The sequence below is a fragment of the Battus philenor genome, unplaced genomic scaffold (assembly GCF_028537555.1).
Source record: "Battus philenor isolate CCGP_79_NKW_IND1 unplaced genomic scaffold, ilBatPhil1.0.hap1 SCAF_3, whole genome shotgun sequence".
NCBI classification, from domain to species: Eukaryota; Metazoa; Arthropoda; class Insecta; order Lepidoptera; family Papilionidae; genus Battus; species Battus philenor.
Window position 1 is genome coordinate 1,805,326 of NW_027181693.1, and position 27,044 is coordinate 1,832,369.

A 27,044-nucleotide genomic window follows, 5' to 3' on the forward strand; every position below is an offset into this window, starting at 1 on the left:
CACACATGTTCAAACTTTCTCAGTTCTCTTTAGAAAATCTAATCGGCCGCGGAATATTCTCTTTCCCAATAAAAGCCTCATCATCACATATTCGTAGCGACGCCGAGAAGGCATCTCAATGTGCCTTCAATTCGTTGTAGTAGTCGTCAATTAGTAATTTTAAACAGATGTTTCTAATCTATCACATAGATGTTGGTTATGTACTGCTCAAAAAAATAATAAGGTATGTCGATATTTTAAATCATAATTTAAAATTATAATATATTTGAGATCTTTTTAGTAAGATCATGACGCCACCTGAAATTTTTCATCAATAACATACGTTTTTCACTTTTTTATTTATTTTCAGGGCACTAAAATTAAAAAGAAAGGAATTTATATAAGATAATAAGTATATTATGTAGTAAAGTTATCGATATTTTCTCAGTTCACATTCGCAGCACTAAATCATATTTCGATTTTCAAAGTACCAGTAAGAAGTTGTCAAGCGAGGAGAGTGCGCGTCTGCAGCGGTGTCATGTGAGTTTAATACGCCTTATACTCGTCGAGCCGGAAAAAAACAACAGACGCGACCTCGAATCCAAGTGCAGTTATATGAATATTGCATTTATTTTATAACCGTATATTGCATTTTGTTATTACATAAACAACGATATTGAACTTTTATGATCACTGAAATAGGTAATTATTTAAAAAGTACACGATTACGAGCGTTCGTTGTTTTTTTTAAACTTAACCTAAAATATTTGTATACAATAATTTATAATATTTATGTGTATTTAATTGATTTTGTTTAATTTTTCATAAATATATATATATTTTTACCATTTTCAAAAGAATTGTTTTGAGCGAATGCATTCATTTGGAACTGCGTATTGGTGTTCCACTGCGTATTGGCGTTACACTGCAAAACTTTAGAAGTATATGTTTATAGCTATATAAGGTTCAAGTTTTTTAATCATTGATAATACTATATTAATAAACATATAAACTTAAAAGGTTTAATGTTTACTTTTGCAACACTTGTTTACTTTTACGTAAGTAGAATTTCATTACGCACTTTTGCAATATGCGCTGCATTTTAGAACGAGCCCTTGTTATCTACGCAATCATTCATTGAAATAATACAAAGTTTATTTTCTTCAACAAGTCGAAAAGCGATTCTATATAAATATTCTATTCTCTATACTGTTATATTAATGTTTTTTTTTATTTCTTTTTGTAGGACATATATGGATGACATTACTATTTAATAATACTGATACAACATGATACTATATTTTTACACTAATGTTTTTAAGTAAAAAAAGAGAATGTTACCTTTCGATATTTAAATTTTAAATCCCTTGCATGTTACATGTAACTATTAACAGAAATATTACTTATAATTAGTCAAATCATTTTTAATTTCTAACAATTTTATGCTTCAATATTTCATAGTAATTATGTTATTATTTTATGCTTGCTGTCTGCATCCTTAGACTTAAAATACACATTATTTTGTACCGTATTTTCAATGTTAACCTGCAATTAGTTCTAGTTTTTTTTTCGAAGACTTTTTAAAGTAAGTTACTTTTATTTTAAATCCTTATATGTTATGGCTTCTTTATAAACGGCCATTTATAACAGACTTGACACCCGTCGCACTCGCGGATGACACTTGGGCAGCAATGCGAGTCAGGTCGGAACAAGTCCACACCCACATAGACTCCTCACGTGATACTAAAGGCATTAATTTCTTTATAGTGGTTTTATAACAACATAATTCTAGAAGAATAGATCACAAAGACACGAGATAGCTAGGGGTGTCACACTGCAATTATAATAATATTTATACCAAAAATTATATGTGGAATAACAAAGAGCGACATTTATCAAGTCACGGTGACATTTTATTTTTTTTAAAAGTTGCAATTTCCAAATAAATTTGTGTTTACAATTTTCAAATATACTTTGAATTAGGACCTGGATTTAACTCTTCTTTTTATATCTTAAAAGTATGGCTGAATTTGTGCATTTCTTTATAAGTAAATATTAGTAGGTTTTATATTTTTATTTAAATGGATTAATGACAAACTTGAAAAAGTAAATATATAACGTGGTTGTTGATTGATATATTTAAATATACAAGATGATTTATTACAAATGTAAAGGGTTAAAAAGGGGGAATGTATAGCTCATTTACTGTCAATTAATTTATGATAAAATCCCTAATTAATTATAAATTACGTAATACGTAAAAGCGTTTTCGAAATTCGGATAACTACACATTATAGTTAATAATTATTTGCTATCTGTCCCTGTAAACCTTGCACTACTGAAATTATTGACTTCTCAAATTTCAATAAGAAAAATAAATTAATGTAACATATTTTAGAGTGATCAATCTCTTTATGATCGTAATTATCTCTTTTTTTTCGATGGCCTTTGGTATTAATAATGCATTTTGAATTTATAAATGTTAGTCCGATAATATTTTGCGAAATTTTATTAAAAAAAAATCTTTATTATAAAATAATCAATTAAGATATATATATAAACGTAGTCTCTTAAGATGGGCCTTATGATGCTAAGAGAACAATGAAGTATGCTTAGAGCTTCACAAGATCACCAGTCACCGATATAGCTCGAGGAATGGTTCGTTTTAAGTGGCAGTGGTCATATCGCTCTAGTAATCGATGGTCATTGGGGCCGAAAGGTTCTCGAGGGGCGACCATGAGCCAGTAGACACGGCGTGGGCAAGCTCTCCACTAGGTGGACCGAGGACATGTGGGCAACGAAGGATCATCATGTCAGGTCATCATGGCGATCTTTGAGGGAGGCCTATGACTTATATAATCAGCTGAAAAGAAAGACAAAAAGAAGAATATCTTTATACAGGATGATTGGAGATATGTGTAAAAGTTTTAAGGTTTTTAACTGACAAACAAATCAGCCAGTATAGTAACTTACTTTATATCTTAACTTTTACATGTTTGAACTTTTATACATAGAAAATTATACTCAATTTTATGTTGCGTATTATGGTCCGGAGATGATATAGATACATTTGTTTTCCAAAAATATTTTTTGAATTGGCTTATGGTTTGTAAAACATGGCGGCAATAAAGACAGTAGTGTTAATAACTAAAGGAAAGTTGAATAGAATACTGGTAACACTAGTTATGTTGATTATAAATGAAAATTATAATTGTTAATTAACATTAGGTGAGATTATTTGTGTGAAAAATATCATAACATTGAGATACGTATTATATTCAAAGATTGTCGTAGATGGTTCGAATTTCGAAATTTATTTACAAATTTTTGTAGTCGTTCTCTGGAGTCTATAATTACTCAGCAAAAAATGAATAAATATTTCATTAATATCATTTTAAATAAAAATTTTTGTTTCTTTAACATTCGAAGCTACAATTAAACACTTAACCCTTACAAACCATTCAATGCTAGGCACAGTTAAACAGTATTGAAAGTTTAAGAGAGATGAAAGGAATTTCATTTTATTTATTTCATAAAAAGAATCAATTTAACGATTTAATATAATATTATATATCATGTAAAATTAAATACACAATAATCGATGATTTAATAAATTTATAAACAATTATTAAAAGGCTTCGTTAACGGACGAACAATAAAACATTGTACTTCGGTTCAATGAAAAGTCTCTGCCCTCCGAGTTTCATAGCCACTTTTATAAAAAAAAAAGTGCGTTGATTCGAGAATAATGACGCGACAATGAGTCAGTATTGTTTCATTGTCTAGAAGAGGTAATTTTCATTCCGTCTGCTATAATAATGAAATTGAGATTATTCATTCGCTGTTTACGTGTCTATTGTGAAATAAATCAATATTTTTCAAAATAAAACCTCTTTGGACACTTAATCCTGTTTAATACACTTACAGGTCCTCTGCCCGCAGCGTAATTATACATACAAGGTCAATATACGGGGATCTAGTTGCGCGCTATATTTAGCTACATAACCCATGTTTGTTGTAACTTGATCGCATCATTAATTATTTAAGAGGCTTATTTTGAATGACACTGGCATACAGTCATTCGAAACTGATTAAAAAATAAAAAATAAATGACAGATAATTGACATATGAAAAAAATGGTGTTTTTTTTTTAAATTTGTATGTAGCGTGAATATTAGTTATACGAATAAGTTAATAATTCCAATTTTAAAATAGTTAAACCCGAGCACAAGGAAACTGAAAGCCAGCGAAGTTCACAGTGTAACAAATTAAATGCAACTAAAACGGAATACGTAGTGATGACTCAATCGTTACGACGATCTAGCCATAACATCTGAGACTCTTGTACAATACCAATGACAACATGCAAGGAACAATTCAAATGTGTCACGCCGTAACTCACGAATGACTTTCCTAATTTTTATTTAATTCTCCTTATACTCTGTAAAAAGTTGTTATATGTAAAAAATTGGAAATTGCATATATATTTAAAATAACATTAAAAATGTGACAAGATTATTGAAACTGCGCATGTGTCATATTGTTTTGAATTTCACGCGATCGATATAGAAATATCTAGAAATTTACACTGTTGTTGTCATTGTGTATTCATCAAAATATTATTTATTTATTTTAAAATTAATCAATAACTAAAGAGATCACACTACAATATATATATATATATATATATATATATATATATATATATATAGTTATATATATATATATATAGTTATATATATATATATATATATATATATATATATATATATATATATATATTAATTTCTTTGAAATACTACAGGCTAATAACTTAAAAATACTTAAAAAGTATACAGCTATGTTTTATTAGTTTAAACCTTAATATCCATTCATCGGATCGAGGGGAGTGGGGGTGGGAGTGGGAGTTATTTTTGGTATTTACACCAAAAAGTCAATACGTGGATATTTAATTCTTCTTGTATGTTACAGTAATAAACGAATTAATTTATCATTAATATCACCATTGCGGTTATTTATCATCAATGTGGGGGTATGGAACTCTACTTTTAATTTTCGAAACCCTGGAGGGATATCTATATTGATATACAGGATGTTTGGTTATGGATGTAAAAGCTTAAATTGTTGAATATATTGCTGCACACTGTCTAAAAATCAATGGTAGAAGAAAAAATAAGTATCGTAATGATAATATAGTATAAAAAACGTTTACAAAATTCGAATTACTACACATTAAAATAATTATTATTTATCTGTTCCTGTAGATTTTATGTAATCAAAAATTATTGGCCTGTTGCATTCCAATAGAAAGAATAAATAATTGTATAATATTTCAGAGTAATACATGTAAAAGCTTTAAAACTGGCAAATTATTTATACATTCACACTTTTAAAGCATTTAGGTATAAAGCTATGAGTAACAAATCATCCTGTATACGTTTGACTCAATTTTCCGTAAATACTTATACTGGTCACTGTTGTAATACAGGTAACTTTTAATTTTATTTTTATGGTTCCTGTTTTATAAATAAAAAAGGATAATCCCCGGGATCAAAATTTTAACGTTTTATGCCAAAGACGCCATGTTTTAATTTCAACAAAATCATACACTCGTATCATCAAAACAGGTGGATTTAAAATCAATATACACTCTACCAATAATCCTACAAACATTACTAAAAAAAGCAATTTTTAGATTATAGGAAAAATATCGGATTATACGATACTGATATCACGTGAGAGAGAGCTTAATGAATGCATGACCTAATCACAGTGAGCATTGCTTCTGGAAAATTCTGGCGGGAAACGAGTTGTGGCGGGCAGCGCAGGATGGCGGCCATTACGCCGATTGTCCCGCCATTCCGGATTACGCATAATGTCACAATGGCGCGTACAATACACCGGCCGCGTGAGAGAATAACAAAGGGTTGACCTCGGACAGTTGATGGTCGAAGGGCAAAACAAATCAATCCAATTTATTTCGAATGTTTTCTGTGTTAATACTTCGTATTGGACAGTGTTGTATATTTCCTACTCATTATTTTGGAAAATTATAACGGAACCTAATCAAAGCCATTAGTTTTATTAAAAATAATAAATATTTTTACATTATTGTTCTACAATTATCAAGATTTTATAAATGTGAAATTATGACCATTTCCATATAACGCAATTAAAACATCGATTATTTATTTTGTATGTAAATATCACTCTTTGTGGTACTTAAGATCAACGGATCTTTAATGTTTTTGACCTCATTTATGTTGTCAATTTGTACTCTGTAAGATTAACTTATCAACCAATATAAATACGTGAATACGTGAAAACGTACACAAAATACGTGAAAAAAATGAATCGATTTTAGATATATACATTATTTTTTTTCCGAAACTATTACCGGAAAAACTATATCCATATTTTATTTATTATCTGTTGGCGACAGATTTTTCAACTTCTACAACCGTTTTACATTAAATCCCTTCATTGTGATTTTAAACCAATCGATATATAAACAAAACTAAAACTAGCGTTCTTCTGTTACATAAGTAACTTCCCTTTTCCGAAATAGTGTTACCAGACGTAATAAAAATGCGACAGGCCAGTAACTTTTCGCAATAAAAAGTATATCGGGACGGCAAGTTTGTTGGTAATAATCCTGCTTAGTATCCAGTCATCGAAAAAAAGAGGTGAGGGGGTATTGATTTGTGGTATTTACACCGTGAAGAAAAGTTTCTGAAATAGTGTTATTAAGGTAAGGTATCTAGACCTTAACAAATTTCTACTGTCTATTGTTATTGGTCCGCAGGAATATAAATCAAAAGTTTGCAAGTAAAGTAAGACAACAACCTTATCAACAACACCATCGTTTGTCATCTTGCAGTTTTCAGAATTATATCTGGAATTACCGTAATTACGGAGACGAGTCTGTTAACATATATGTTTGACATAATTTTTTGTAAATTACTCCTTATAATGATATATTTATTTATTACTCTTAATTGTCCATCCTTGATAAGAAATCATCATCATTTTCTACACCATTGTATTAGCTGATAGACGCCATCTGCAAAGCATAGGTTTTTTTTTACTCGGGAAATCCTGCATGGCCTGCATGCCTCCACTACGGGGGCAGCGAAAGGATTATGCCGGACTCCTACCGGCTAAAACCCCACGGTCTTCTTGAACGCCATTTGTTGAAAATACGGGAACGTTTTTGGATTCTACCATAGTTTCAACGGTGTTGGCCTGGTGTCTGGACTCCTTGCTTGCGGCGGATCACCCTGACTCCGTCGCCAAGGCCATGTCAGGCAAAGCATATGCCTACCCCAAAGAACGCTACGATGTCCGGTCTTGCTCTATCTGCTTCTAGATACTTTCCGCCACCTTTACTATATCGTCTGTCTCCATAGTAGGGGAGAGACAAAAAATAAATACCACAAAAAAAAATGACAATGGGCAGTCTTATTTTTTTTATTAATTCTAATTTGTATCGCTATTGTTTTGTTTACAATATTTTGTTCGCTTTTACTAAGCGCAGACAGTTGGGAGAGGGTTGCCGCTATTTGATACGGATTTTTCTTCTCCAAGCTGCTAGGCACGACAGCGTTTTATCATTATTTACAATATTTAAAAAAAAAATTCTCTTAGTTGGTACGTTATTTAATTTGAAGTCGCAGCACAAGCTCTACAAATCATTAAATGCCTGGAGGTTTAGGACAATGTGCCGGGCCAACTCATCAAAAGATTCTGCCGTAGATTTATTTATTGAGGAGGTCCGGTAAATTGAACGGAGGTATATTAAGGTTTTCACATACTCAAGAAAATTGCTTACAAACAACAATATTATAGAATTAGATTATACCATACCAAATGTAAAGTAAACATACAATACAACACATTAAAGTAATTTCCAAAATCTTTAAGTGTAATTGCATGCTAAGATTTAATTGTACGCGTAACAAACGCATAATTTGATAATATTTTTAAACTCAACTTCATTGTGTATGTATTAAAATAGCTTATCGATTGCAGAGATCACACGATCTAGTATTAAATACAGATGTTATCGTTAAATTTGCATCTGCATGCGATTGTTAGTGAACCTAATTATCGTGGCACGGCTAAACTTGACTTCTGATCGACTCGCCGCCATCTTGCGGACCATTTAGAGTAGCGCGCGCATTGATATACAATGTCCGGAGGTCAAGTGTGCAAATTTAGAAATATTGGGACCTATTACGACTCAATTCACTCCTATTACTGACCCCGTCCGAGTGTTGCCATCTGTGTGAAAATGTACCATAAATTTCAATGTTAACAATTTACAAATAAAATTTATTGTAATTTTTTTTAAGTCTTAAAATAATTTGAATGATTAAAATTCATTCACCTTCATCACCTCGGCTATAGGAGATCCACTACTGGAAATAGGCTTCGTCCATAGTTTTCTGGTGATAAGCGGTCAGCATCCAACGTCATTCGTAGTATTGCAATCTTCAAACTTTTTTTAGAGAAATTGTTAAAATTACGATATGATCTCAAGCATCTAAACACCTAGATCTATATTGCTACCGAAACAGCTGTACCGCGCCTTAGTTGAGACGGGAAGCAATATCGGCCGTTTCGTTCTGTCAGTCCGCCGTCAACACTTACTCTTTTTACCTCGCCGCCCTTTCCTAAGACGCAGTATATGTGTATTATTTTATTATAGATAAATATATAATATATATGTTATATTAAATATTTATTTATAGTAGAACTTTACCGTGTTAATCTATCGTTGATAGAAATTAAATATGGATTTCACGTACATTTAGATTTTCGCATAAATCAACGTCAATCAGAAATTAGGCTGAAGTTAATATTAATTTATTCAATATTTTTGCGCTCTACAAAAGTGACTATTTTATTTCAGGCAGTCGCATTCGCAGTTCATTCGCAGTCATTATAATAGAAATATTTGCTTGTCTTTTACGAAAGGGTTACCAAAAAGTAAAAATTTATATCAATAGTAATTGATAGGTTGAATAGATTGCTTTTTTGAAAATATCGAATGTTTTTTATGAATTTTCTGTGGTTAGCCACTTCATACCATGACCTTGATTTATGGGAAAACTTTTATGCAAACACGCATACATATATATGTGTATAACACCATGCATATAATGGGATGGGCCTCTAAAATATGAGTGACCTAGAGCTTGCATGTCTAGTTTAATGCTCATGATTTAAACGATATTTAAAATTTTAAACTTATTACCGTTTTGTTTCTATGCAACACCACATATTTATTTAAGACGCATTCCAAACCCATATTCGGCATGAAACTGTTAATAAAAGTCGTGTAAATTTCGACGTCCATGAATCACGGATCTAATTTTTGTAAGACTGTTTATATTGAAACAAATTTCCATTTCTATCGTTTTCCTTACTATGTTTATAGCAGGGTCGCTACAATGGTAAATAATCCTTTAATTTTGAATTTTATGCTCTCTCTCTCCTTTCTTTCCTCGCAAATTCTTTCTCTTCATGACATCCTTCACAAAATCTGATCTTTCACACGTCGCCTTTCTTTTACCCTCTACATTTCTACATTGGTTCTTATTTCATAGCATATATTTATTTATCTTATTCATTAACAATTTTTATACTTTTCATTTATTAATTTATTCAATGACATTTCCATCGTTTCCTGCAGTTCCGAGACATTTCCCGGAACACACCAATTGATAAATATTATAACATAAACGTAGAACGTGAAATTGACTTATCTTTTTGTTCCAGCGCACGTTACACCTAAGATGGGTGCAATGAAATTTTGAAGAAATCATTAACAAAGAATATCCAACATGGTTTTCCTCGCGGCGCTTACTATGTGCCTTCTCGTGGGCGCGGGCGAATGCTTCAACGGCGACAGCTTCGAACTAGAGTGCCCTGATGAATGCGACTGCCACTACTTCCGAATCAACTGGGTAACGGATTGCTCCGAGAGTAACCTCACGGAGGTGCCATACGACGAGCTGAGCATGAGCGTTTACATCCTGGACCTCAACGGGAACAACATCACCACACTCCATACCTTCCCGCCTGATATCAAGATGCGGAGGCTTCAGATTGCGAACAATAGGCTCACCAGGGTCGAGAGAGATGCCTTCAAAGGACTCGAATATCTGATTGACGTGGATCTGTCCTTCAATAATATAACTTACGTAGATCCGGAAGCGTTCTTGTAAGTATATTTTTAATCTGTTCCATTTTTAAAAAATATCAGACAAATCCTGTTTGTATTTTAAAGGATATTATGATATATGAATTAAAAAAATTAAAAGGTCAAAAAATCGAAGTACAAAAATTCAATTCAATAAATAGTTTAATCAGAGACTTGGGTAACTTAAGCACTTATCCACATAGAATAACTTAAATTGACCACTTATGTAGCGTCATGAGATAAACACTAGAATCAGATTGAACTAATAATTAGGTATCCTTCAACTTAAAGCTACGAAGGTTCCAAATGCGTCCTGATCTGAGAAAAGCCTGCAACGTAATCAGACGGATCTTTCTTTGTAACTTTACAATATTCTAATATAAGAGTATCCATCGTATCGTATATATAGTAGTATCGTATCCAAACTCTATTACCACTTAAAAATCTTTCACACTATGACAGGATTTTTTTACAAGTTTTTGATTAATGTACATCTCAAATTTATTACAAGATAAGTAAAGACATTGCATTCGAGTGTATTACACCGTACACTGTTGCCAACAAAAGAAATACCAATTTCATGAAGCCTATAGAAAGATTATAAAAATATATAAACACTGTGACACTCAAAAACAAGAATAAACAATGGAAATAATAATTAAAATTGTGACAGAAATATCATCTACAGACTTCAGATCATATATAAAAGTATACAGAAAAGATTCATGCGCAAGGGCAACGGGTGTTCCATAATACGTACGCAATAAAGACCTGCATGTTGACATGGAACTACCAAAACACATCCAGTTCCTTAAACAGATATTGATTCATTACTTTGTTCTTGCCGCTCCACACATAAATTCATTGATTGTAGATGTCGCCACCTACAATATGACACCCGGTACATTCAAACGCCTCACCGTTCTGAAACCGAGACACCTTCTCTAGTTTCCAGACGACTCGACGTCTGACACCCACAAAATATGTTTAGCCTGGAATGCCTGAAGTATCAATATTGATACACACAAAAACAGCATGATTTTCTTCAAACGTAAAAGTATTTTTATTATTCGCAAAAAGATAATTCGTCAAAGATATATCGCACACAACTTTTTGAAAAAGTACGTTTACTTATTTAATACGGCGGGAAAGCAAAATGTCATAGATTATCAAAGAATTTTGACATTCGACTTTTTTTTTTAATTTTGCTCCGTAGAACACCGTTCAATATTGTTATACATACAGTTTAATATTTAAAAAAAACTTAATTGCAAGATTACATTTGGTTTAAAAGTTCGGTATCAAATTTGGAACTTAAGGTATTTAAGGATTAAGACAAGCCATGTACAATGCACACCGGTATCGTCGCCATTATATACCCAACCGGTCGCGTCGAAGGCGGGGCGACAAACCCTGATCATACTACATAAAAGCGCGTTGCTGGAATTTCTTCCGCAATTTCTTCTCCCAGCGTTAAAATTTTCCAAAGTGGTAGTAGTGATATTAGCAAGGCATAAGCAACTGACCAAGCCCAGAATCGATCCTCGGGCGCTTTTGTGTTAGAATGCTAAGCGCGTATCATCGAAGAGTGACAGCTCAAGTCTAGGTCCCCTCATAGAGCCCGTGAACTTAGTCTCTGTATGAAGCAATCACTGAAGCGTTGTAAGAACTCGTCGGCCTCCCAATTCGGTAAAATAGTAGTATCATAACTGGAGCGGCATTTCCCTTTGAGAGACCACTAGCTACGCTACTTTAAAAAAGAGGCTAGGCTCCCTTTGCGTCCTGCCACCTCATACCTGCAGAATCAGCAAATGCCACTTGGGCAGCAGAGAGAGTCCTCTCAAAACGTACATGTATCATTGATATGGAATAAAGAAACAGACATCATATATAATATATTATGAATGTCGGACCTATAGATCCAAGTCGTGGTCGCTTCGGATGGGTCACCCAAAGAGCAATAGAGATAGCTATGCCCGGTGTCTTGCTGCGAGATCAAATCAGAAGTGAGGAGATCCCCAGAAGAACCAGTCACCGACGAGCTCCGTAGAATTGCTCGTCTGCAGTTACTCGTCGAATTAGTTAAATCGATTGCAATCATATACTTCGCGTTAACCTGATTCGAATACGGCAAATTGGATGTTTAGGATACAGGTCGAATGGCCACTCAAAATGTAAGTTGACAACGTGGACATTAGACATTAGACAGCTTACGCTAATAAATGGCCTGTGTCTAGTACAGCCATGTGTTGTATTTTTACAACTAAAAGATGTGATTCTATTGTCTGAGGAACAGTTATTGAATAGTCCTGTACCTGGCTGCAGTCGTTTGCCAGAGCCGACTTGACCCCACTTACAGTAAATGTCACCTAAGCTTAAATGCATTACAGTTTTGTCTACATTATAAAATGCATCACGAAGTACACGCAATTCCGTGTACATCATTCGTGAAAATTAAATTCGTTGTCGATAAATCGTTACTTTGGACGACGCCGATAGATGGCGATAGTAGTAGATTGCCTTGCGGTTTCGTTTAAAACTGGTATTTATATCTAAAGACACAACCGGCAGAGGTCATTTGAGTGTAGTCACTCAATGTAGCGCCTGCCGAAGCGACACGGTGAAATTGTAGAATGTGGTCCAAGCCGAGTTTCTCGAACCTGCGGAATCTGCAAATACTACCAAGCGACAATGTAAGCAAAGTAAAAAATTGTGTCCGGATTAATAAAATAATAAAAACCAACGGTTAGACGACGTATAGACACTATAGTCATAATAACATATTATTATACAAAAAAAACGGTAAAAAATTAATTTAATACATAATAATAAATATTTATGTGGGAAGATAAGATTGAAACTATTGGCGACTAATGACTAGTTTATTAAATAAAAGTACTATACAAATAAAATGCGTCTTTGTCTTTTTTCTACTTTTTTGACAGCTTCTCATTGGCATCTGTCATGAAAGGGCGCCAAAAAACTAAAAACGGAAAGCAAAGGTATCATAATATTCAGCCACATCCCATATGCTACGAAGCCGCTTTTAAATTTACTTATAATTTTAAATGTATTCTGGGGAATGACTAACAATTACGGTAGATAAAAAAACAATCAAAATTAATTAGTTTTAAAAAAGTAAATGTTTCTTAATAAAGCAATTACTTATAACCTATTATTTGCTTACGTGATATGTTTGATTACAAACAGACGTAGTATAATTTTGCGGAAATCAATGAAACACGAGCGAGCGACGTAGCGTGTTTCTGTTCCGCATTTAATCCCATTATTCCTTTTATGAACAACCTTAAACGGAAAGACTAATTAAGTGTTTCCGTCTGTTAATGTTACGTGAAGAACATTACAATTAGCGCACGTAAAGAAGATACAGCTTGTTTTTTTAGCAAATACATTTCATCGCATAATCAAATAGCAGCCTTTTTGTAAGAGAAATTGATTTATAAATCATTCATTATCAAAATTCAATGTTCCAAACAGTGCACACGTAATTATGTTGTACTTGTAAATTAAATCACTATATTATATATACAGAGTGATTGTTTATACTTTGGTGTAAAACTTTTAAAACCTCGTATTCCAATCACCATGTATAAAGTGATATCTCTGATATATATATATATATATATATATATATATATATATATATATATATATATAATGCAACAGGTCCATTACTTTTATGAAGTGATAGTGATAGTATAAAGTCTGCAAGGACAGATAGTAAACAATAATTATTTTTTATATGTAGTACTACGACTTTTAAAAACGCTTTTTATTACTATACTATTATTACTTCATTGATTATTTCTGAAACCATTCATTATTGGATATCATCTGTATAGTCAAATAAAAATGCCATAGGTCTTCATATGAATATGTTATTTTCTAGGCTAGTAAAAAGATAAAATGCAATACAGCCAATACAGTATAACGTTCGTTGTCTCAGCTCAAAGTCACCCACTATTAAGCATAGCTCTTCCCCGAAGATACCTTTCGGAGATATACCATAATCGATACGCTTGGCAGACGGTTTGGCGATTTCAGTGTCGTATTATGGTACGCAGAGGACGCTGCTGTACATCCTCTGAAAACTTGTTTGTGAACAGTGGCAATCCTATATATTTATTGCGCATTTTGAATTATATATAATACTGTATCTTGAGAATAGAACTTGCGACTTGAGATCGAAGGTCTCAGTCCTCTACCACTGAGCTGCCATCGCTCAAATATAACGATACTGAATTTAAATTATTAGCTATATATATTTATATATATATGTGTATACATATATATATATATTTGTGTGTGTATATATATATGTATATGGCTACATTACACATCGCTAAAGATAATATATAACTGTAACAAAGTTTTATATGTTATCTTAAATATACAAATTGAATATAAGCTTTGTCATAGCAACCTTGAGAGAGCGTATATACGTAATTTGATAGTATAGTAATAAAAATGCGTGTACGGAGGTCGCGTGTATAGTAAACACTTTGTTTACTTACGAGAATTGCAACGAAGTCAAATTCACTCAGACGTCTAAGCGAATGAGACGGTTATAGTTTCTAACTTATTGATTTACTCCTGTAGGGAACTTTAGGCGTAGAAATAGGTTCATTATCTTTATTGAAAGAAAAGTCAGTTATGTGAAATAAACTGCATGAGTCGTCTTTTTTTATTTATCTTTAAAAAAAACACAGGCATTCCATATATATTATCCCTATAAGTTATCTTCCTATTTCATTTCAGTCATTCCTCAAAGTCCGTCATCTGTCACCAAGAGGATTATTTTAGCGCCGGTCGACACCGGGTACCGCCGATAAAATTTAGGTCTAAGTAGCAGCTACAAAATGATTTTTTCATAATCATTACATAGTTAAAATTTAAAGATTTATGATTAATGCTAATAAATTAAAATAAATATATCCTTCGGATTACAACTTTATGTGGTATCATAAACACACTGTACTTAGAAGGGATTATTTGTCAAAATATAATAAGTATACCTAAGAATTCATTTATAATATGTCGGTCTAAAAGTGATTGAAACTTTTTTGTAGTAACTAAAAAGGTAGTAACTTTATTCAATACAAAATCGTTGTCTATTACGAAAATAGAGGAAAAGAAAACCTGAGACTTATTTAATAGTAATGATTCATTTCATCTGAATCCGTTGCTTTATCTTTTTAAAATAAGGTTCTAGAATAATCTTTAATCGCAAATCTGCCTGTAGCAACGATTTTTCTTATAAAAAGAAACAACAAAATTGTTCCAATTGTGACGAGACAGAACGCAGCCAATTGAATCAACTCGCCAATATTAGATAATGGTCGCGCAAAGAACGCAAATTGAATTCGCAAGCACACTTCAAGTCTTACACGAAACCCCTGACACACATTTGTAGGTCTTCCTCTTAACCCAATGTCAGAGACAACACAAACTTCTTAAATTAAATCTTGTTTTAGTGTCCGTCGTATTTATAAGCTCATTATTCAAATAAGGTTTACTTAATACCAATCATTACAGAGACTCCCGTGGACTCCTGAACGTTGAGCTACAGGACAATCCGATCACGACCGTGGACGGACCGTTTCTGATATCCAGCACGCTCCAGTACCTCGACATCAGCTCGTGTAACTTGTCCGTGATCAACACCCAATTCTTCGACAACATCACTTCGTTAACCACGGTGGACCTCTCTAATAATCCTCTTCGTACACTTGACGCAGGCGTCTTCGATGTCCTCACCAGTCTTGATAATTTAAACCTAAACGACTGTCAACTGACAACCATCAATGAAGGAACATTCTCTTCCCTGACTAACCTTAAAAAGTTGGAGCTCGCTGGAAATTATTTGACCAACACCAACTGGTCCGAAGTACTTGGCAATCTGATCAGACTGGAATATCTCAACTTGAGAAAGTCAGGCCTGACTTCACTAACCGAAGACACGTTTTCTAATTGCACAAATCTGGTCACACTTATTTTAGCGGACAATGAATTGCGCGAACTGGACGTTGGCGCTGTATTGGGCAATAGCGTCACTCACTTGGAGCTGTTGGACATGACTAATTGTAACATACAAGGACCGATCTCGGGAGAAGCGTTTGCCAACGCTACCAAATTAAAAGTCCTCTATCTTTCAGGCAATCCGTTGTTTGCTCCAGATTTACAAGAGGCACTTGCTCCTCTTCCTAAACTGGAAAGATTATTCTTAAGCAATTGTGGCCTCCGTAATCTCCCAGATAACTTTAATGTTTTCGATAACCTTTTGGAATTAGATATATCTCATAATCCTTTAGTAAATGTATTCACTAGATTACTTGCACCTTTAGAAAAGTTGGAATATCTTAATATGGGGTACAGTAATTTATCTTATATTGGACCGGACACTTTTGCGAAGATGACTTCGATGAAACGTCTAGTGCTCTCTGGAAACGACCTGCTGTCTCTCGAAGCCGGTCTCTTCGGGAATCTGACCCAACTAACGACACTGGAGCTGGAGTTCTGCGGTTTGAAGAGGCCCCTCAACGCAAACGCATTCTTTAAAAATCTGACGTACATGGATTTGAGAGAAATTCGTCTCAGCGGCAATCCGCTCGTTATCCCCGAGTCCGGCCCTGTGTTCCCGAAGCAGTTATCTCAAGTAACAATACTCGATCTCAGCAACTGCAATATCCTGTCATTAAATAGAGACGCTTTCAAAAACACTGAAAACATTACCGACCTGAATTTAGCAGGCAATCAAATCAAATCCGGCGCCACCAGTCTTGCATTCTTGGAAAGGCTTCATCACTTAGAAAAAATTAATCTTAGCAACAACAACTTAACGACAATAGAGCCGGAAGTGTTTATAAACAACCCTAAATTGCGTTCTTTAAACCTTATCGGCAATCCTTTCGTATGCGATTGTAAAATCGCTGAAATGTGGGACTGGGCGAACATGATAAAGGGCGATTTGGACATGCTGGTGGGAGCCAAGAGTGCTGAGAAGGACATCGTTGTTAAAGGCAACAAGAAGAAGAAGAACCTTTACTGCCATTACAACGAGACACAGCTCCGTAACTTGACGCTGACAACCAACAGGAGTGTGCCCGGCAGAAGGCCGTTCGTGAAGCCCAGAGAACTGACGTACGCGAACCGAACCTGGGCGAAGTACGTAAGAGAGTCGGGCTGCGAGCCTGTTGTTAAAATATTGAGGCCCGTCGCTTTAGTTGCCGATTTGTTAGACGTCCACAACGGCCACATATCCACGGCAGCTCTGCTTCTGGCAGTACTAGCGCTGACGTTGGGCTTGTCCACTTTAGTCATGACTCTCAGGCTGTTCCGTAAAAGAGAACATATTTCGGTAGACACAGAGCAACGAAAGTTGAGATAGTAAAAAGTGAAAATTAATTAATAAAATAACCTATTCCATAGGTATTAAATTATTCCAATAAATATTTTTCTATCCATTTATAAGGTACATTATAATTTCACATGGAACTATATAAAAATATTTTCTAGTTTATAAGTCAAACGAAACAATATCCGCTTGTATTGAAGAATCGGTATTATATAGTTTTGTACGTCACTAGTCAAGGTGTTAAAGTGAGGTTATAATTCTCAGATGTGTAATATTTATTAAAAAAAAATCTATTACATATATTTATAATAACATATTTTAGATTTTTCTCAGTATTGATTTTAATAATAAAACTAAACCATTCCTTTTGTTATTTTTATTTTTCTCTGACATAATTCCCTATTATAACAACCGTATGACATCCACAGATGGACATACCCTTCTCATCCACAGATTACCAATAAGACTCTATGTTTATTATATTGTTTACCTAAGTATTTGTAATTTAGACATAAAAATCAAAACAATGAAATGTTTTACTTAAGCGACATTTTAACGTGAAAACACAATCAATTGATTCATTTTTTTTAGTCCTTATCTGCAATCAGTCTTAGACTGTGCAGATTTGTTTCTTTTTCTTTATCATGTTTAAGGCGCTATATACCATAAGATACCTCATCCTTCACTATTTGTCATCAAGTTTTTCTGTAGTTTCTTCTTTTCAGTCAATAGACGCTCACTATAAGGCGATGGTCGTTACTGCGCTACCCGCATCTAGAAACTTCCCGCGATTGTAACTATGTCGTTGGTACTCCTAATGGAGGCTCCACCCACACCGCGTCTACCGGCTTGTGATTGCTACTCGAAAACCTATCAGCCGGAACAGCCATCGGTTGCATTCTGTCATTTAGTGGTTGGTTAATTGATTACAAAATTGTTGAATACAAAGAAAACTTATTTATTTCAATTGCAAAAGCATCTATAAAAGAAAATATCTCTTTCACTTTAAAGATTTTTTGTAAATTTTTTTAACTACTTATACTCAATGTATGATTACGAACAACGGAACGTAATAGTTCTATGTTCATTACTGTTTGATTCGATTCTCTGTTGGCTCCAAAAACTTTTTTATAAGTATACCACGATACGAATTTAAAGAACACGTAGCTGAGGTTTCTTATGAACGATAATACCATCTTGAATTAGTTCTGTGATATTTCCACTGTTGAGACACAAGCGTTCTCAGATATAAATTGTCATCATCATCATCATTATTTCATCCGTTAGACGTCCACACATATAGGTCTCCACTATAGACTTTAAATGCGAAGCAGCATCTTCCTTCGATTTTAACAAGTTTTTTTTACCAGACTCTCACTGCTGCCTAACCTAACCTAACCTAACCCAAAGACTCTTCAAGTGACGAAGCACGAAGGCTCCCGATGATGCCTCGACTCGGGCCGCTGCATACACCAAGCTCTTAGATCACTTCGGTGAACGCTCCATGGAGTGACTAGCTCAAAGGCCCCGAGAAAGGTGACCGAGAGGACCATTCTTCGGCCGGTTACTATTTCTCTCTTAATATCACTGCTACCGCTTTTAAAGAGTTAGCGATGGGGTAAAAAGTGGTGGAAAGAACTCCAGCAACGCTTCTATCTAGTATGATCGAGGAATGACGTCCCCTGTAATATGCGATTCGACTTTGCTTGTTTCCGACGAAATCAGTTGGTTATCGAATAGCCTTAACAATTCAGTCGAATAACCTTGTACAGCTTCACAGCAGCCATCCTAGCGCTATGTAGCCTGCCCACTGTCATTTCAACTCGTCAATCTAGGCTATGTACTATCGTTCGTCTACGGATCTTACCATTCGTAATTCAAACTCGTAGAAAAATCCCAAACATAGCCCTTTCCAAAGATGGCAAAAGGGTAATCCATCATGCGGACCCAATGTGATACATAGAATAACAAGATCGAAAATACATAGCATATCATACACAAAAGTACACACCTTCAGAAGCAAATTTTAAATATTGGTCACCTGCGTTCGTCTTTATCATACCGCATAATAGAACAATTTATTTTCAGTATTACAGTAAGACAATAAATCGATTATTATTTATTTTATTTTCTCTGTATCTAAAATAACGAAACGATGACCTACTAAAAAAAATTCACTGCCTAGCTAGAATACGGTGGAAAATATTTCCAGATTTTGAATTAGAAAACTCCGCCACAACTTTTTTGCGATCATTACCTTGACATATATTAATATGTCAGTTTATAGCAGTAATTGCATTTGCACAAAAAAGTAAACAGTTAGCATGTATATGCTGCGATAATGCTTTATGTTTTGCGCGGTTCATTGTGTCGAAATTAATTTTAAAAAATAATGAAATACTTTTTCTTTATCTGTAGAACTCTAATAGAAAAACAAAATTGCTTAATTATGATAAACGTTGCAAATTCTATTTAATAAAGCAAAAAACATTTGGATAGTTTTTATCGATATCAACTTGTTTCAGCGTGCATAATCGTATATTTGGTAACACCGTCTTAGGAAACAGACGGAGGTTTAAAAAAAATTATAATTACCAAAACAATATGGCAACACTTTTATTATTCTCGGCATTCTTGGGAGAAAAAAGCAAGGGTAAATTCAAGGTTTAAACCAATGAATACTGTACATTATAATTTTGATTAGATATTTTTCTTCGTGAATGTTTCACTTGTCGGTCTACAGAATCAATTCCGCTGTCTTACGGAAGCGTGCAAAATCAGCTTCGTGTATTTTTTGCTGCCTTTACTACGGTAACCGACTCCACTGAGGAGTAGAGAAATTCTTATTTTGTTTTTATTTATAGTTGAATAGCGAAATGGGCACAAGAAATAGATCGCCTCACGTAATGTATTAACAGTGAAAGTTTATTGCATAAGAAACTATGCAATCACTTATAGGTGACAAATGAAATATATATAATTATTTAACAGTTTTATTTAACACTTAGCATTAACTTAAATAAAATTTGGTGTAATAAATAATGTTATCAGCTACTAGGGTTTACCGCCTGCCGTGGAAGTCTTTTTGATGTACCAATTTTCGTTAAACTGTTTTTTTCTAGTGCCTGGCTTTTCGTTTTCGGGGCTGACATTGCTAGCCATAGCTGCTAGTTCGCTATCAAGTAGAAGAGGTATCGTGGAGGGCTCGAAGCCATATTGGAACTGTGGTTCAACAAATTGAGTTTTCGTTTTATAACTTTGAAGCGGCCGAGTTCCATACGCCGTGTTGTCGCGAGGTGCTTCCTTAGTATAGTCATATTCGTACAATATCTTGGGAGATGCTCTGTAACTTGCGAACTGTTGCTTCGGTTTTTCTTGGAGGCCATAATTAAAAGAATATACTGGTAGAGCTGAATACTTGGCGTTTTGCTTTTCGTTTCCATCGTCACCGTTGTGGTTGGAACCGAAATATTCTTTCGGCTGATGTTTCTTGTACATCTTGTAGTATTCCACTTTATTGTTGTACCTGTCGATCATACTTTCTGGTTTATTGACTGAGTAGTCTAGAAAATAATCTTCCTTTACTTTATCCCGTGAGTCCTTGTAATTAGAGTGCGTCTGTTTAGGGAATTTATCACCTTCCTCGTAATATTGTTGGAATGGAGCGTGTTCAATATCAAACTGATTATGTTCGCGAGGCACACCATACGCCGCTGGATTGTAGATATCTTTTTCTATTTCTTCGGAATTAGATTCGTATGCTGGGAACCCAAACGCGGCGTTCTTGTAATCTTCCTCGAAATTTTCTTCATTATTTTCTTCTTGATCTACTGTTTCTGTGTTCTGTTTTTCGTTATGCAAATGTATACCTTCAGGAGTTTCATCCTTGATAATAACATGTTTAGATTTTTCGTGAATCTGTTGATTGGGTGTGTAAGCATTATTTTGTTCGTTTCTAGGTCTTTCTGAGGACGTTCTTTGTATGTGTTGATTTGGATCTACTCTTATATGATTGTTAGGCTTGTGTGTGGACAATGATTTCTCATTTCTATTATATTCAGGTGTAATAGGTTGGAAATGTCCACTATTTACTTGGGCGTTAATTAAGTCCATGAAAGATTTTGGGAAATCGTGGTGGGCTATATTCTCGTCTTGGGTTATTTTGTGATTGTTCACCTCTTCCCTGTGTTCCGGTTGAGGATGAGGAGGTGCATCTGCGAAGTGTTCTTGTTCTCTGTTATTGGATTTTTGTGGGGCATGTTGCGACGGGTTATCTGATGGATAATTTTGAGTGTGCCCAGAATTTATCGCCTGCGGCTTTTCATCTAGGTGATTTTGTCCATCGTTCTTATAACCTGTTTTCGATGTGTATACTAAATGTTTCGGTCCTTGACCTTTGTTTTCGTAGTAAACCATCATTTCTTGCTGCGGCGCCTTTGAATGTTGCACATTGCTGTATTGCACTGGATTAGATTGAACTTGTTTTTCATAAGTGTAGGTCACGGGTTCAGAATTTGTTTCTTTTTTATAACTGTAATGTACGGGTTCGTCCTGCGATTCCTTGTTGTAGGTGTAGTTGACTGGTTCCGACTTAGTTTCCTTGTTGTAGCTCACCACCTGTTCCTTATACGTCTCTTTGTAATTAGGTGAATTAATTTCATATGAGAACTCTGGGCTGGAATTGGGAGTTCCATGTACTGTAATTGATGGCGTCGGATGATCACTCTCATTTTCATCATTTTGAGACGGAGGACTCTTCTGTTTCTTTTTCGGCGCTTTATTTTTTAACTTTGGTTTGCCTATAACGATATCGCTATTAAAAGGCCGTGGCGCTTGCTGTTTGTTTTTTACTTGTACGTTGTAATTAGGCAATTTGTGATAAGTAGCTTCATTGATTCTCGGCAAAAAATGTTGCACTTGCGGTACCAAGGGATTGTCAAATGTTAATGGTTCGAGTAAACTGATGTCTAGTAGCGGTAAAGGCGGTTTAGTTTCTAACGATACGACAGTTTTTTGACCGTTAACATACGTGCTCACTTTACCCGGAGCTGCTTGCAAAGCTGCCTTCTGCGCATGTATTGCCTGCGGTTGGTTATAATTTTTATTTTCAAACTCAGCAGGTACATTTCTGGGATTCACATCTTCCTTAGGCGCCTCTTGTAAACGCTGAAACTTTGGTTCGTTTCTCAGCTTATTATATTGTTCGTGCGATTGCGTTTGAGTGAAAATTGCCTTATTACTTGTCGATTGCTGTTGCGCTACTGGGTGTTGGTTGAAGTTAGCTTGCAAAACGGGTGGACTGGCAAAATTTCTTATGTTTGCGTTATTTAAGATTGGATGAGACACGGCGTACCTCGCGAAGGGTGAGGGACTGGCTGCTTGTAAGCCTTGGACTCTAAATTGGGAGGGTGCGAAATAATGTGCTGCGCCTTGCTTAAAATGGAGTGCCGGTGCTCCGGGAACAAATGGCTGGGATAAATGCAACGGTAGATTTTGTAGTTGCACAAACTGTTGTGGGAACGTAGTCTTAAAACCAGCTGTTTGAGGCGTTTCCACGAATTTATTGCCATAAGAGTCCTTTAACAGGATGTTTGGGGTCTGTACAACGATACTTTCTTCGTTAACTGGTATAACCCGAGCGTCTTTCGCTGACACGACTGTGGGGACATGGTACGTGTACGCACCATGTGGGGCTGCACTAGCATACACGCCGACAGGAAGTTGTCGGTACAGACGAGAGGAGCTCGCTTCTCCGGCTTTGCTTTTGCCTGTATTACCCGATGCTTTGAGTATTAGGCAGCAAGCCAATACTAGTAATGCCTGGAAAAAAATATACACGTCAGACTACCAAATAAGTTTTATTTTTCCATTTGTTAAAAAATATCTCGATCAAACGTCGATTAACTATCTATTTTTATTTATTTATTAAACGATGATAGAAAATATAATTATGAATTCAATTCCGGAACAAAAATTTGATTTTCGAACTTAAAAAAGTGAAATGCTGTTATAAACAATATATTTTTTATTGTAAAACGTAATTGAATTTTGATTTTTCCCTAGATAGATACTGACACCACAATTGTTAGATATTAAAAAAATAATCAATAAGAGTGAGATTATTATTGGTAAATATGTAAACACTGAATAAACAAATTACAAATTCACTTTTACCAGTATAATACAAAATTGATTTAACTGCTAAACTTAATATTTAATTCGTTACCTGTCTCCCCATTGCGGGTGTTGGTTCAGAGAACGTGGGATCGGCACTGCATCGGCGCGCAACTGGAAATGCTCTTATATCGAAAAGCCTGCGAAGTTCGATCCGACATTTTCCGACCACTCCGCGCCACGTTATGTCATTCTTTAATGCAAACAAACAACAATATAAATACTATTATGTGATTCTACGTAATACGAACTGTCTCCTCTTATACTGTAGATTAGTAATTTCAGTTGATAAAAGAATATCAATTGAGTAAAAGGAAATAGGTAGTTTAAAAAAGAATTTGACTACAAGATGTCAGTGCACCCTCATTCATTGCGGTTTACGTAACACAGGAGACCGACGATCAATTACTTGCAAAAGAAAAAACTTTTCAAATGTAATTACAACAATTATTCGGTGTCTGGATTACATTGCAAACCCAGTAAAATTGTAGATAGAATAATTCATTGTAATACAATTTCACAAATAGTTTCAAAACAGCATTGAAAGTTTTAATGCAATTGTTTCATTTCACAAAATATGAAACTGTAAATATCCTGAAATTTATATTATCCGAGTTAATATAAATATAGTCTGTTGACAAATCTAGTGTTGCAAGCGTATGCAATTTATCAATTATTAACGAATCAAAAACTATCATGTTAAATTAAAAATATATATTCGTATAGAATAACGTATTTTAATTTAATATGTTTTATTGTATATTCAATTTATAACCTCAACAATGCTTTACAAATTTCGTGTTCTCATGTCTTGTGATGGTACGGTACCAAATGTGGAACAGTATTAACGCAACCTGAAATAATATTCAGTTTGACATTACATTATATGTTTAAATATATATAATCGTATATTTAATTCATCATTGTGAAGTCTATTCGTCTTAACTATCGATAGAAACTTATAGCATATCATCGTTCATCATCATACCATACCATACAGTTATAAGACGTTCACTGCTGGTTACAACCACATGTTTCCAATAGGAACAGTTGGACGCGGCCTACATACAGCAACTTTTAACGACATTAACATGTTTTTTTTTTCGTTTTTTAAAACCTACAACTCCTGCCTTGGGTTCATAGAGACAGTTTTGCTTAGTCATTTATTCACATTCTTTTTATTTTCTCTTATTCTTTTTATATTACATTATTTTCTATTCCTATCCATTTCTTCACCTTTCGCATTTTGCCTCTTATTCATCATCGTTCATCCTGGATTGCTATTTTACAATTTCGATTTCACATTTTGTTTCATTCCAATTACATATATTTATTATTTTAACTTATGTCTGTATCACAGTATTATCAATTAATTTCATTCTTTTTATTACGTTTTGTCACCTAAACAAAAAGTTTTCAATTACTACTGCGTTTTATTACCTTTTATTTATTTATTTACTACCTTTTGACAGTAATCAAAGAAGGTCTGGCGGCTTTCTTCTATACTTATCAATTACGCGATGTTCCCTTCTTCTATTCTCTCCTGCAACCGAAACTGGCATTTAACCAGTTCTACATTGACATGCTTGTCACCCAATAGGTGGATTTCCTACGTCGCACTAGCCGATCCGTGGTCTCCAATGTGCCTATTCAACTTATGGCTATATCAGTTACATTCCTTCGTCTTCCTATTTCCTCATACGAAATTCGACCTTTTTTTAAATACAATTACACTTTATGTGTATAATTCTGGAATCAGTAACTTTAACAATATATGACATTGTATAAAGGAAATGTTTAATAACTTGAACTAATTCAAAGAGACAGTGGGGACAGTCATGCGCTCTCAAATTTCTTCCTGGCCATGCCTTTTGTAAATTCTTTGACAAATACTGTGTGTCAGCATCATAGGGTTTAAGGTTTGAGAGTTTAGCGTAAACATCTAAAGCTGCTACTCCAGAAACTTTATACAATGCCCTAGTCTTTACCCGCGAATCCCACGCAAACACACTTTGAGTAAAGAGAGACCAATCGTCTTGTCAATACGCGACTATCCTTCAAGAGCACCGTTGCATGTGAATCGCGTGATGTCGCCTTGAAGCACCCGTTTAAGCCCATAAACCAAAACCACTGAAAAAAACCTCAAGATTGTTTACTATTTTTTATCTTAATCCCCCTGCTTTATTTAGGACAGGGAAGTTACAATGAGGGTGTAAATAATTTCTTCATTTTATTGCTGTCTTCTTTCTTTCTTTCCCACAAATTCTTTCTCTCTTTTCTTCACATCCTACACAAAATATTTCATCCTTCACGTTCTATCTTCTTTCACGCGTCGCCTTTCTTTCACCGTCTACATTCGTTATTTCGCAGCATATATTTTTTTGTTTTCTTTATTTACAATTTTGGCTTACACTTTTTATTTATTCAATGGCGTTTAAAGAGCAGAGAACTTTATGTGCAGTGAGGTTCACTATCTTAACTGAAATGAAACACTGTTGTGTGATAAACCGCATGGCTCTTCTATACTTGTATTAATAAAGTTTACATTGCTATTTATATACCTGCGGAATTACTAAAAGTTGTGGCGGTATTTGTCAACTACGTATCTTTCTTTTTCATATTTTTTTGACCTCCGTGTTTGAGGTCCTCTCGTATATTCCCCCGTCTTAGGTACGCAGGGATAATATGTTCGCAATAAATTTTCCACTGACTTTTCATGCTTATCTTATATGTTTCACATTATCTTCTACATATCTTTCTTTAATTCCTCATATTCTCTTTAATTTCTTTGCACACTTTATTTTCCCTTCTTACGTCACCTTTCTTACTTCGCCTAAACCTCCAGAGTATTACTTTTACTTTTTTTATCATTTAATTTTGTTAATTAAAAGATTTACATTTCATTTTTTTATTCTTTTTGTTTTGTTGAATTCTATATATATCACATACTATTACAGTTTGTTTTCTTATTCCAGTTTCATCTAACCAAGATTTGTTTTTTTCAATTACCTTACTTACTAACTTATTACAATACTCAAAGAAGATTTGACGCTTTTCTTGTTTCTCTAACAGCTCCGCAATGTTTCGATCCTCCGCTGTATCTTGTTACGCATTAGATTTTATTTGAAGTCTGTCGTAAAAAATACGATAATATCTCTTCGCTAAAAGTGTCGCGTCAGCAATTGGATATAACCATATATAGCAGAAGAGGCCAAGCTCTTTGATAGTGCAAATCATTTTTCGAAATTTGAATTTTTTGCGAGTCGCAATTGAATACGCATTTGAAATACGCAAAAGAATGTTTTTGTT

At 34.3% G+C, this 27,044-nt stretch overlaps 2 protein-coding genes across 3 annotated transcripts; one reads left to right on the forward strand and one right to left on the reverse strand.

Moving 5' to 3' along the window:
- Positions 1 to 481: 481 nt before the first annotated feature.
- LOC137926523 (insulin-like growth factor-binding protein complex acid labile subunit) lies at positions 482 to 17,901 on the forward strand. 2 transcript variants are annotated; one of them, XM_068770143.1, is made up of 3 exons: positions 482 to 519; positions 9,763 to 10,207; positions 15,743 to 17,901. In XM_068770143.1, the coding sequence occupies exons 2-3, from the start codon at positions 9,828 to 9,830 to the stop codon at positions 17,592 to 17,594; spliced, it is 2,232 nt and encodes a 743-aa protein (XP_068626244.1). In that variant the 5' UTR covers positions 482 to 519; positions 9,763 to 9,827; the 3' UTR covers positions 17,595 to 17,901. The 2 variants fall into 2 exon arrangements, with proteins under 2 accessions (XP_068626244.1, XP_068626245.1); XM_068770144.1 differs by lacking the exon at positions 482 to 519 and adding an exon at positions 8,256 to 8,274.
- A 2,714-nt stretch (positions 17,902 to 20,615) lies between these two features.
- Positions 20,616 to 23,799, reverse strand: LOC137926632 (uncharacterized). The gene is made up of 2 exons (XM_068770299.1): positions 23,788 to 23,799; positions 20,616 to 23,381 (listed from the first exon to the last, which is right to left on the reverse strand). Exons 1-2 carry the CDS (start codon positions 23,797 to 23,799, stop codon positions 20,616 to 20,618), a joined length of 2,778 nt encoding a protein of 925 aa, XP_068626400.1.
- Positions 23,800 to 27,044: the final 3,245 nt, after the last annotated feature.